At 40.1% G+C, this 12864-nt stretch overlaps 1 protein-coding gene across 6 annotated transcripts in view; it reads right to left on the bottom strand.

Annotated features, from left to right (window-relative positions):
• Positions 1-12864, bottom strand: part of LOC122533576 (synapse-associated protein 1) — a 134889-nt gene that overhangs the window by 99987 nt on the left and 22038 nt on the right. For all 6 annotated transcript variants that reach the window (XM_043663431.1, XM_043663435.1, XM_043663432.1 and 3 more), the window contains one exon: positions 7058-7179. In XM_043663431.1, the coding sequence (XP_043519366.1) occupies positions 7058-7179 (122 nt within the window). The remainder of the gene's footprint in view (positions 1-7057; positions 7180-12864) is intronic.

The following is a 12864-nucleotide window of genomic DNA, read 5'->3' as shown; positions in this document are numbered from 1 at the left end:
ATTATAAAATATTATGGAATATTATAGAAACTATAGATTATAAAATTTTATAAAATACTGTAGAAACTATAGATTATAAAATTTTATAAAATACTGTAGAAACTATAGATTATAAAATTTGATAAAATACTATAGAAACTATAGATTATAAAATTTGATAAAATACTATAGAAACTATAGATTATAAAATTTGATAAAATACTATAGAAACTATAGATTATAAAATTTTATAAAATACTATAGAAACTATAGATTATAAAATTTTATAAAATATTATAGAAACTATAGATTATAAAATATTATGGAATATTATAGAAACTATAGATTATAAGATTTTATAAAATACTATAGAAACTATAGATTATAAAATTTTATAAAATACTATAGAAACTATAGATTATAAAATTTTATAAAATATTATAAAATATTATAGAAACTACAGATTATAAAATTTTATGAAATATTATAGATTCTGAATATTACAAAATATCATAGATTCTGAGATTATTTATCATACATGAAACCTTGAAGAATGTCATACATTTGCTTAGACTTGCCAGCATTTTTATGAAATAGAGTAAAAAGAAAGTTACATCGAAAGATCGAGACGTCGATGTAGGACAACTGATCCATCGTTTTCTAACGATAGTCGTCAGTTCGCAATGCCTGTACTCTAAATCACTGTCTCGATAATTCCATTCAACTAACTTCTTTCTTCGCTAATTCGAATCAATTACCGCTCGTCGAGTATAAAATTAGCAAATAGTCGGATATTCATCGGACAGTGTTGCGCGTTAATTTAATAAACGAATTCCTCTGGAGCCAGCGAAATTCGGCTTTGAGTAACGATAAACCCCGATGGAGTAACTCTTGGATCGAAAATCCCGAAAAGCAAAGTTCGAAAACAACTTTGAACTGTCGGGACCGCGTTAGGCGGACAATCGTCAGAGCTTTTAGGCTCTCTTGAGAAATTGCACGTCACGCGAACCAAGGAGATCGCTCGATCGCGGTGAAACACGCGACGAACGAAAGAAGAAGGAAGAAGAAAGCCACACGGCGTTGAAAGGGTTTGAGAATGTTTTCCAAGGATCAATCGCGGCTAACTAGGTAAAAATTCGATCGAAAATTCAAAATTGTCTGCGTCCTCTAACGATGTTCGTTAATATCTGTCTATGTTCTTTCAATTCTCATTGTCTCCTCGTCGTCGTTTCGAGTCCATCCAGTCAGCAGAATTGAAGAAGAACGCGAAGTCTGAGGTGGAAAAAGTGAAATCGAATGCTCGAGAGGGAACGATTGATAAATTTCGACGACCTACATTTTACACAGTGGCCACTTGTCAGCCTGCCGGTATTGGAGCCGAATCGTACGTGTAAAATGTTTCAACTCTCAAGTTCGAATTTGAACAAGTAACCTTGCGTGTTAAACGCAGAGGGAGAGAGATTCAAAGTAGAAAATATCAGACGCTCGTTGATATTTGGTCACGAATAATTTGGTACACGAATCCAAAGTTGAGAAAGAATGATTTGAAAATTATCGAGATTATCCTCCGTCTGCTTCTTTCATAAATTCGATAAAAAAAAACTTCAATCGAATTCTAACACCTTTAAATATCAGTCGCTTGAAAGTTTACTGCCAGTTGCGTCATGCCAGCTTACAGATTTTCGAAATCGGGGTCAAGGTGGAGCTTTCAATTGAAAACGCTCGTGAATAAATGAAATTTGATGGGATATCGACGAGCGCGAGTTATTTACGGATACACGCCTAACTTTCAAGTTGCACAATGTCAGAGGATTAACCAGGAGGAGAGAGTCCTTCCTATGAAACACTTGATAAACTTTGATTGGAAAAAAATTGGAGCAGCCAGGCACGTGGAGGCGTGGAAAACGAAGGTCGAGTCTTTTTGTCGGTGCAAATTGCGAGAGACACGGTGCTCTGATACGATTGGCCGGTGTGAATCGTCGGCTGATCGAGCGCGAATCGAATAAATTGCCTTTCGAACAGCCACGCATGTTCGCTGCGCAAAAAGAACGGGATCTCACCCTTTTCGATACTGACTCGATTGCGTTCTTCAACGAGAGATCCTTTAATCAATCCAGTGGCTCAATAAAGCTGGCGAGGCGCCGTTAGCGAAATTGAAAGAAAATTTTCGACGCTGCGTTCAAAAAGGAAGAGAGGGAAAAAATGTTGCGCGAAACATGTGTAATTTTACGTACGTACGTGGCGCGCAGCGCCGAGAATTCGGGGAGTTTTGCATTCGACTGAATTTCACGCTCTGAAGAAACTTCATCTTGCCGGTGTAGAATGCACAACATGCACGCGATCGAGAAAGTCGAAAGTTGGAATTGGTAGATTTTGTAACTACACTGTGTTATTAGCATTGATAGAAAAATTGGAAGTCTGCGAAAAATTTTATACACCAATATCTGAATAAAATATTAGAGTAGATATTAGAATAGAGTGTTCTTTAGTGACGTTGAGAAAAATTTTCAGATACATAAAATCCGAATTATCATCCTAGTTAGCGAGACGATTAGCACTGTGGCACGATCGAAGATTGTTTATTTCTTTATATCAGTTGTACACTGATTATTTGCTGAGTATATCTCCCAAGTAAATATGTTGAGTCATTGGTACATCTACTTCCAAGTGAAAGAATATACAAAATTTCGGAGAACATTCTCCACCATTTAACAAGCGCGGAATTCCACAATCGCAGTATCAACGAATTATCAAAATGTGTCTCACGCAACGTACACGCGTGATTCGTACGTACATTCAAAATATGTATTCAAACGCCTCGCTATATGTTATTTCAATCTCTCCAATTTCGAGCGCATTTCACTACGTTTCCCCCCGATTGACTTTTAATATTTTCCAGTGCTTCAAACGAATATCGAAAACAAGCTTGCCATTTTTATCGGTCAAACACTTTTGCATATACATGCATGGGGAGAAAAAAAAAGAAAAAAAAAAGAAGGAAAAAACCGGAGAGACAGAAACACGAGTGAATAATAAACATCGTTTCTCGTTTGATATTCCCGTTTCAATTTCCGTTCGACTGACCTGCATAAAATGGTTGAAATAAAACATACAAAAAACGACAGGGCAAAGCTCCACCAGCCCCGGCGGGCATCCTCCGGGGTTCCGTTCGCGAATCAAATCCACAGTGCTCGAAATATGCAAAAGAAGGCACGGAGATCAGCAGCAGCGACTCGAAGAATCCCGCTGAAATTCTCCTGTACTTACTAGTAAGTAGACTGACACACGGGCAAGGACCGAAAAGAAGAAGATGAGGAAGAGATCGTGTTACCAAAGTTGAGGATACGTGCATTCACCGGCGGAAAAATCACCGGCTTGGGCACAAAGGGTTGGGGAGACGCGAAAGAGAGAGGATCGGAGAAATCTTTCTAAAAGCGACGCTTAGGAATGCGTTCGATGGCTTCCTCTCGCGGACGGTGAGGAAGGGAGGATATGTCCTGCGTTTCCGTTTCGTCTTTCGAGTGCATTGTACGCATTGGAAATGACATATCTCTATTCGCGAGTCGGATTCTCGCGGCGTGCAGCGCTATCGTGGTACACGGATATTTCCTATCGTATAAATACCAATAAGCTGCAGGGTGAAAGAGGGCGAATGAACCCGCCACACGCACAACGGAGAGAGAGTTTTTTAATAAAAATTTCCGCGCACGTTTCGCGCTCCTGTTTTTTCTCCTATTTCATTTTATTTTATATTTTTTTTATTTTTTTTTGTCAACTCAGAACGTTTCGCGTTCACAGACCCGCGTGATTTTCTATTTCCTAACACCGATCCTTCATTCTGCTCGCTATTATTTTCCCTCCGCCCCCCCCCCCCGCTCCTTTTTTTTTTTTTTTGTTTTAGGCGTGTGTTTGAAATTAACTCTTTGACAGCAGCGCAGCAACAAAGAACATAGCAGCCAGGTAATTAAATTTAGAAATTAAAACCGGGAAATTTTTTTTAAAAATAACGCGTTTGACCCGAACGCCTCTTGCACTCCCAGGGTACGTTACTCCCCGGGTCGAAAACAGGTCACGCAGGGAATAAATATTAATAGAGCACGCGTCGTTGGCCCATCCAGGCCCGAGGCGAGGAAGAATTCGCCTGAGGTAATCCACGGTTCCCTCCGCGATATTGAATATTTTTGAATATTGAATCCAAGCTGCCGAATCCATCGTTTTCCCCCTTTTTTATCTCGGGGCATCAGTTTATTCTAATTCCACGTACGCCGTGAATGACCGTGCCGCGATATAAGTCGACAATTATCGCGTGTGCGGCGATCACGATGCTTTGCCACAGTCGACACGGCGAAATGAAATTAAATCAACAAATCGTTCGTGCCCGTTCCATTTCCACCCGAAATGTTGTTACGCCTAGAAACGCGTAGAAACAGCGACAAACGACAAACTGTATTATAAGTAAATTGATTTTCGGATTGTAATCGGACCGGGTTATCGGACGACCCCGGCCATTTCATCGCGTTTCACCTGAACACGTTCCTGACGGATTAATTATCCGGCAGCCGAACTGCCACTCTTGTACGCGAACGTTAACATTAGAGCTCCTCTCTATAACAAAGAGCGAGCCAGCATAAAGAGAGATCTAAAGGATCTCTCGACGCGCGGACTTATTCTAGCGTTCTGACACGCGGAAATTATTTTCTACTCGTAGGGAGGGGGCAGGGGGGGCAGGGGGGCGAAGGGGGAGAGAGAGAGATTTATTCACCGGGCGGAAATAAGACGAAACGCGTTTTCCAATTATCCACGGTTCAACGGCAGCTAGTCGTCGGATCGCGTAACTTCGTTCAATTAATTCCGAATAACGACCGGAAGACGGGCAGAGAGAGGGAGAGAGAAAAAAGAAGATAACGGGGAGAGACAAAGAAGCGAAAGGCAGAGGGAAAATAGCTAGTTTAGTCTCTGAACAAACGGTCTTATTATCGGAATTATCGCAATTATCGGAAAAAATTTATGCCACATTTGAAGGAGAAAAAAAGAGGGGGAGAACTGGAAAACAAAGAGATGGAGGAAGAAATAGGCTCGTGCGTGGAAGTGAAATTCAACTGGTCCGTTTCTGACAGCGTGCACAACTGCAAAGTCGGCGATTTGCATTTTTTCTCCGCTCCCTCCTTTCCTTTGAGACAAGCTCGATGGATACGTTGATCTTTCTTTTCATCTCTCTTTCCTCTCCCTCTCCACCCCGTTCGATTAATTTCAACGACAACGGGGAACTTCGGTCAGACGAGCGAAAGAGAACTTTTTTACTCCCCCTTCTGACCGCTGAATCGCGAGATACGCGATTTTCTCAAAGGATTTCTCCGCGAATTACGATTGAAATGTAATGTAAAAATCGCTTGTGACAAATGCCATTTATTATTTCCGATGCGGGCGATTCGTCGAATTAGTGACATTCAATTTGTCAAAAATTCTGTGCTCGGACGGCGCTTTCTCTCCGTATGCTTAGGTATTTTGCGTATAAAGGAATAAAGGATAAAACTGTCGACTCTGTACGACAGAACCACGAACGTGTAAATTTTGCAAAAAACAGAGAAAACATCTGCCTTTTGTTTTTTATATATATACATATATATCAAAGTCAAACGTTTCGCGTGTGAATGAAAATGTTACAAAACGCAAGACAAGCGACTGAAGATTATCTGTCAAATTGTCACGTTTATAATATCGGCTGTTCAGAATCTCAGTTTCGCATGTCAGACTTGAGAAATCTCGATTGATAAAGGAATAATGAATTAATAATGTCGATCAACTTGTCTTCCGTATATCTCACATGAGATTATTAATTGCTCTCTATACCTTGAATGGGTCGGGAGTCGCATTGATCAACTTCGTATGTCGAAAACAGAAAATTGACGCTTTTATTAAATTTATCTGACATCTTTTATCTCTACATTCTTTATTGCATCTCTGTGTCATATTCTTGCAATAAGTAAACTTATGAAAGACATTTGTTCTTTAAAACTTTACTGGTTAACAGAAATATTTACCAGTATTGTTGATTAACAATAAAGTATTTATACATATGTTACATGACGAAGCAGATAAAGTGTCACGAGCTATTTTCACTCGAAAGTCATTGCAGGTATCAATTTGAAAGTTTCTGGTATTGATGCAAAAGGACTAATATTTTAAAGTTTTTTTGCGTGAGTTTTGTAAAAGTGAGAATGATGCCATGTCTAATTTTTTTTTTTTTTTTTTTGAATGAAATATTAATTTTTACCTCGATAGCTGCTGTCGAATCTAACAATTTTTATTTGGAACACTTTGTTTTTTTATTCCGAATAGTTAAAAGCTTATAGCGATGCATACTTTTTTCAAAGGCAACACTGGAAAAATACTTTCATTTCGTCAAATATCTATTTATTTATCTTTATCCGTTTCTACGTTTCTCTATATTCTTTTGTACTTTCAATGCAATGTTTCTTTTTTCATCTCGTCGTATTTTCCTTGCATCGCATTGCATGTATACATATATATGTATATATAATGTGAAAATATGACGGGAGGAAAGAAAAAACTTTTGCGCGTCAGTGATCCGACGATTTTTGTTACCAAAGGTGCAGGAAAAACCGATGGAAAACAGATTTCCGAAGTCGCCAAGAAATTTATTCATCGCTAAGTAAGATTTAACTGTGAATGCTTGAATAAAAAAGAATGCCTCAGACAAAAAGTCGTTAAATCTGACAACATCCTTTTGAATGTTGAAAAATTCATCTGTCGTGCCGATCGAAAAATAGAGAAAGAAAGAAAAAAATGGTCCTTTTGCACCCTCAAGAAATGTTTCTACATAAACTAAATTTAACATTTGAAAATTTGAAGTTGACATTTGCAACAAGTCTCGAAAAGAAAGGAAAGAAAAAAAGGAAGAAAGTAGCTCTCAACGCTGCATCTGCCCCGGTCCGTACGTAAAATGAAACGAGGAACCAGAGTCGATCAGTGTCGGCTCCCGAAAATTTTCGAACACAGCTCGACAATGCATTCATCGAGATGAAACGTTTGCAAAGTGAAAAGAATTCGAACTCACGTTCTCCTCGACGGTCTTCTTGATCTTTGCGCCGGCCTCGGCCACGGTCTTTCCAGCCTTGTTCACTGCGCTGTACAGGAATCCGCCCAGTGTCTTGGCGCTTGCCAAAGCCTTCGTGGAAACTGCATAACAGAAAGAGAGAGAGGAACGGTGAAAATAATGATCGGCTCGGTGATACGTTGTGGAATTTAATGGGGTGGGGGCTCGATCGGCGGAAAAACGTTCGGAGGTTGGACTCCCACCCTTTCTCTCGCTATTATCCCACCTCCATAGCGCCGCACAAGCGCGAGGAAATCCAGAATACGTCACAGGTGAATTTCCCGCAAATTTCCTCGACAGAATCCTCTCGCCCAGGGATTCTGACGCTTATCAGCGGAGGGAAATTAAGCGCCACGTTCGCCGAGAGTGAGAGAGAGAGAGAGAGAGAGAGGGGCTAGGCCGATCGAGGGAATATTATTTCGCCCGGCGAAACCTGGATATAAAGGATCGTAAAGAATTGTACAAAGTTGAAAGGAACTGTCCGGAGTTCCCGGAAGCTTCGTTCCTTTGTCTTTTGTTTACTCCCGTCTCTCTCTCTCTCTCTCGTCTTTTACAGTCTCCATTTAAGCGGAGATCAGAGAGGAAGCGTGGAAATCGTTGACGTGCACGCAATTAACTTATCAGAGAGATTAAGCTGTCAGAGGTTGACGTGAGACGTCCAGCTGCGGCCGCGTCTTGTTACATTCGACCGTTAATTTTATTAATTTTGCTATTCAGAATTGTCGCTATTTGAATTTCGTTTCCAGACGCTTTGCGACGTAAGAGGCTCTTCGAACGCGAAATTTACACCGTGCAGCAATCTAGGTTCAATTATCATTGCCATGCTACTATCATTTCGAAGCTAAAAGTTTAAAACTTCTAAATTTTGATATTATTCGTAGATCGTGTCAAATAAGATTTCTTCAAGTGAAGACTATCATCTTCAGAGATGGATGTGGCGATGGACTGAAATTTCATAAAGTTTAAAAGAAGGGCACCCATTTTTAATTTAACAGAAACAATATCAAGGAGATTTAATATGAAAAAAGATATCAGTATACCAACGCACTAGGTCACCGGGAAGTAGAGAATCATTGGAAAACAAATCGGAATCAAATTGGTTTCAATCAAATCCTTATTGATGAACCAAACAGAGCTCTTAAAACGTTTGATATCGTTTATTACCGTGTTGCTTTTATTAATCAAATCATACGTTGAATTCTGTCCGATTGTTTTATTACCGCTGTTTTTCAAGTAAACTTCCAAGCCCGTGTGTTTCGAGCCGTATAATTTTCGACGATTGTGTTTGGCGATATCAAAGTAATTAAACGTGAAATGAAAAACGAAACGAGGGGAAAAAATGAAAAAAAAAAAAAAGAATAGGTATCGAACGCGGAATATCGAATAGCATCGAGAAAAGAGCGTTGTCCCGATTTATTGCCGGGAATGTATTCCGCTCTTTCCTCGGGAAATTTGGGCAAATATCATGGTAAATGGTCAACAGTTACTAATCAGAGGCTTCCGCTTGACAGATTCGGATTCCGGAATTAAACGACCCTTTGTGACCGGTTTAAAGTTTGAATATCAATCCCTATTCACCGTGCGTCAATTCGCGGGATGACTTTAAATGATGTCCATTAGCGGACGTCATTTTGTCCCCGAATTTAATAGACTGCCATTTTAATATCGGTCTAATTTAACGTCGTTCCCAACTTTCACCATATATTACCATACATTTATCATTTTACCGAGGGTGAATAACCACCCTCGATATTAATTTGCGAAACGGGAGCGTTAATAAGAATACGAATAAAGCTGTAATACCCGAAAATCACGAAAACACCGTAGTAATGGGTAATTTATAACAGTGTAATTCAATGCCTCTCGTGCTGCACACGAGTTTTGTTATCAAAATAAATAACTTTGTCATTAAAAGTTTCGCGATAGCTAATCACAACCTGAGCTCAAAAAAATCTAGTTGGCTTTCAGTTGCCGAGAGTTTCAAAGTCTCTAAAAAAAAAATATCGCGTTTCCTTTTTTAATAAAGTCACCATTCCCCCCCATTTCCACTCTGCAACTACTCCTGTGTTCCTCCAATTAATCGGGATATTTGCAATTTTCGTCACAACTGACGTTTGACAATTTCGGCAACGAAATTCTCCATCAAACGTTCGTTTGAAAGCCAGCGAATTTTATATTAAATATCCCGGGCCATTTACCTCTCCGCACGACCCGGGGACAAAATTCCCTCGTACCGTCATCCTGGACGAGTGTCTGGCGTCCAAATTGCCAGCTGACGGAATAGCTGACAGTCCGCAAGATCATATTACCCTAATCTCAACCGGGAAGATCTCTCGAAACACACCCCTGACGTGATTCACCCCAGTTTCAGTGCATCCCGGGATGTCCCTGCAACGATCTGAAACCCACCGTATGCATACGCATACGTGGACATCGTCGTTGGCTCTGACCCATTCCATCCGAGAGACGAGACTCGTCGTGGGAAATTCGAAACGGACGAGAAAAGGAAAAAAAAAAAGAGGGGAAAAAGGAGGGCCGGCGACGGAGAGAGAAATTAGTTTAACCGGCGAAAAAAAGAAAAAAAGAAAAAAAAGGCAGGGGTACGCGTTAACGCGGACAAACCATGCTGGCGTTGCTGGAATTAGCTCGGCGAGTAACTCAACGACGGCACAACGACGTAAACCGAGGCCAATTTAATCAACCAAATTGAGCTACTTCGATTCACGTCGTTCCGTTTCTCCTTCATTCTCGTCCGACGCGCTTCAGCCTTTTCCGCCTCTTTCGTTTATTTTCCACTCGCTCGTCGCCACCGTCACTCTCCTCCGAGCGAGTGGCTAAACGAAGCCTGAATGCAGGAAATTCCGAGGATCGGCGTAAATCGGCAAACCGCGTTTACGCAATAATTCCCGTCGGTGTTACGCGACGAAATTCACGGTGGAGGCGAATGGAAAACGGGAGCGAGAAGGAAAAAAGAAAAGGGGAGAGAGAGAGAAAGAACGAATGGAGAGGAGAGTCGTCTCTCTCGCTCTTTCGTGGCCGCTGGCGCGGTACCAACGATCGCCAAGTACAGGTTGCCAAGCGAGGGTTACATCGTGATTTGTTGCACGGCGAGATCCAACCCTCGCGTCCCCGATAATTCACCACGGTCACGTATTTAACAACGCCAGTAAGAAGAAATACCGCGGCACTGAAAACCGGCGTGTTGATCGGCGACGAATCGATAGAATGCAGCAGGTCACGAGCTCTGCCGAAAATTCTACCGCCTTCCCGCAGGAACCAGAGAGCTAACACGCGATATCGCGATCGACGTGGAATCGATATCGTTCAATCATCGTGGGTCGTGCCCTTATCGTTCGATCTTACGACAATTTCCACGATGTTTCCGCCATTATTCACGTTCCTTTCTTTCTCGACGCGCGACGCAGGTCTACAACTTTTCTTTTCTTCTCGCCGCGTTGACGGAGAACCGTGACGCGCGATCCTCCGCGAGAGATCGATGATCGACTGCGCTGCTTTCGAGCCGCCGACGGGATCGAGGCTGCACCGGACCGAGGAGAGGGAAAAAAAACCACGTGAAGATCGGCGATAACGCGCGTCGTATAGACGGTTCGGTATAACTCTGTCGTGAGTGACGAGACAAGAGGAGAGAGGAGAGATCGTTGCTTAACACCACATTGTGGACGGTAGACGCGAATTCGCGTCTTTCGGTTTTCAACGTTGCGAACGGGGAACGCTTTTTTGTGTATAATTTATATTATATTACATTATATTATAATCTGTATTATATTATATTATATATTATAATTTAAATTATACAATATTATATATAATATGTAATTATGTTGTATTTATAATTATTATAATGTTGTATAATTTTTCAAGAAGTAGGGAAATTGTTACCGAACATACCAATTGTTTCCGAAACGTAATATTATATTATATAACGTAATATTATATAATATTATATACTATAATTTAAATTATATAATATTATATATAATATATAATTATATTGTATTTATAATTATTATAATGTTGTATAATTTTTCAAGAAATAGGGAAATTGTTTCCAAACATACCAATTGTTTCCGAAACGTAATATTATATTATATAACGTAATATATTATATTATATTATATTATATAACGTAATATTACATAATATTATATTATATATTATAATTTAAATTATATAATATTATATATAATATATAATTATATTGTGTTTATAATTATTATAATGTTGTATAATTTTTCAAGAAGTAGGGAAATCGTTTCCTAACATACCACACCAAGAAACTAGAGGTATTTCCATTTCATTTAATAAAATACCTCTAAAATGAAAAATAATTAATAATTTTAATTATTAATAAAATAATACAATTGTTAAATGCTATACATTCTCTCGAACCCTTTCAGTCAAATAATTCAAAAAGCACGAGAAAATACAGGCTATGTGTTTATCAGAGCATACCGACCTCAATGTGTTAATATAAATGATAATTAAAATCTAAAATACATAATAAATAGATACTTAAATATTACTATAAATGATATATAACAATATTACTACAAAGAATATACAGTAATATTTAAGAATATTTTATCAACGTGAATTGAAGAAGTGCACATATGCAAAGTTGTACAAAGTTTCCCTGTTTTGCTCTAAAAATGTACGAGCCCTGGGAGCATTTGTAATGTGTTAACCAGCGAGATTCGATTTAAAGCCGCTCGAAATTTCGGTGAAAAACGGGGAACACGTTACTTGGAAGGGGAGGAAAGGGAACGAAGGAAGCTTAATGGGCGAAAGTTTCGTTCGACGGCGAGGAGAGAAAACGCGGAGCTCGATGGGGGATTGGGGTTTTCGAACTGCGAAAAGCGAAATTTTCAGCGGGGCAAATTGTTTTCGAACTCGCCGCGGATCGGCGAGGGAAGCTTTCAGCTGGATTATCCGAGCGGGCTTCCTTGGACGAACGGTTTTCACGGTTTCAGATGTTGATAATCTTTTGAACGAAGATTATTCTCTCGAGATACAAATTAGATTCGCTGGCTGTTGCCTCACGTTCTCGAGATCGGGGATAGGTTAAACGCTCGGCGAAATAACTCCACCTCCTCGCCCCGCCGATTCGTTTCGAAAGACGAAACGATAAATACGAGATACTCGCGTGTATCCGCGAGTATCTCGAGAGCGGAGCGATCTTAATTTAGATCCACGGCAACAACCCCTCCGGCGATTCTCGACTCTGCTGAAATTTCCTTTCAACTCGTCCGCCTAACTCCGTTCATTCATTCGCTACGTGAGAATATTTTACGCGTCATCGCTCTTTATTCGCCAGAATTCACGTGAACACACCATTCACGACGGAAGCCCGAAACACGACGTGTTATTCGTTGGTCGGATCAACGACGCACGCAGGTCGAGAATAAAAGGGACAGGGATTGCAGAAATTATATGACGTGCCGACTGGCATTTAATCAAACGTCGACCTTGCGCCTCCATCGTGTTAACCTCGTGCCAGTTTCGTCGCCAGGAAATCAAAGAGCAACGAGGGGACAAAAACAAAACAGCGAAAAAAGGGTGAAAGAGAGAGAAACGCGAGACAGAGAGGGTGCGTTTGTCGGAGGGACAAAGAATTTTTCGCAGAGGAAAAAGAGACCGTTTAAACGGTGTTTCTTTTCTTTCTTTCTCTTTTTTTTTTTTTTTTTTGTTGGAGAAACATAAAAAATTATGAATACTCCCAGCTTGTCGATGAGCAGTCATTTCCTTTC

Source organism: Frieseomelitta varia, unplaced genomic scaffold (assembly GCF_011392965.1).
Source record: "Frieseomelitta varia isolate USP_RPSP 00005682 unplaced genomic scaffold, Fvar_1.2 scaffold_54, whole genome shotgun sequence".
Lineage (NCBI taxonomy): Eukaryota > Metazoa > Arthropoda > Insecta > Hymenoptera > Apidae > Frieseomelitta > Frieseomelitta varia.
This window is presented reverse-complemented; position numbering and strand designations above follow the sequence as displayed.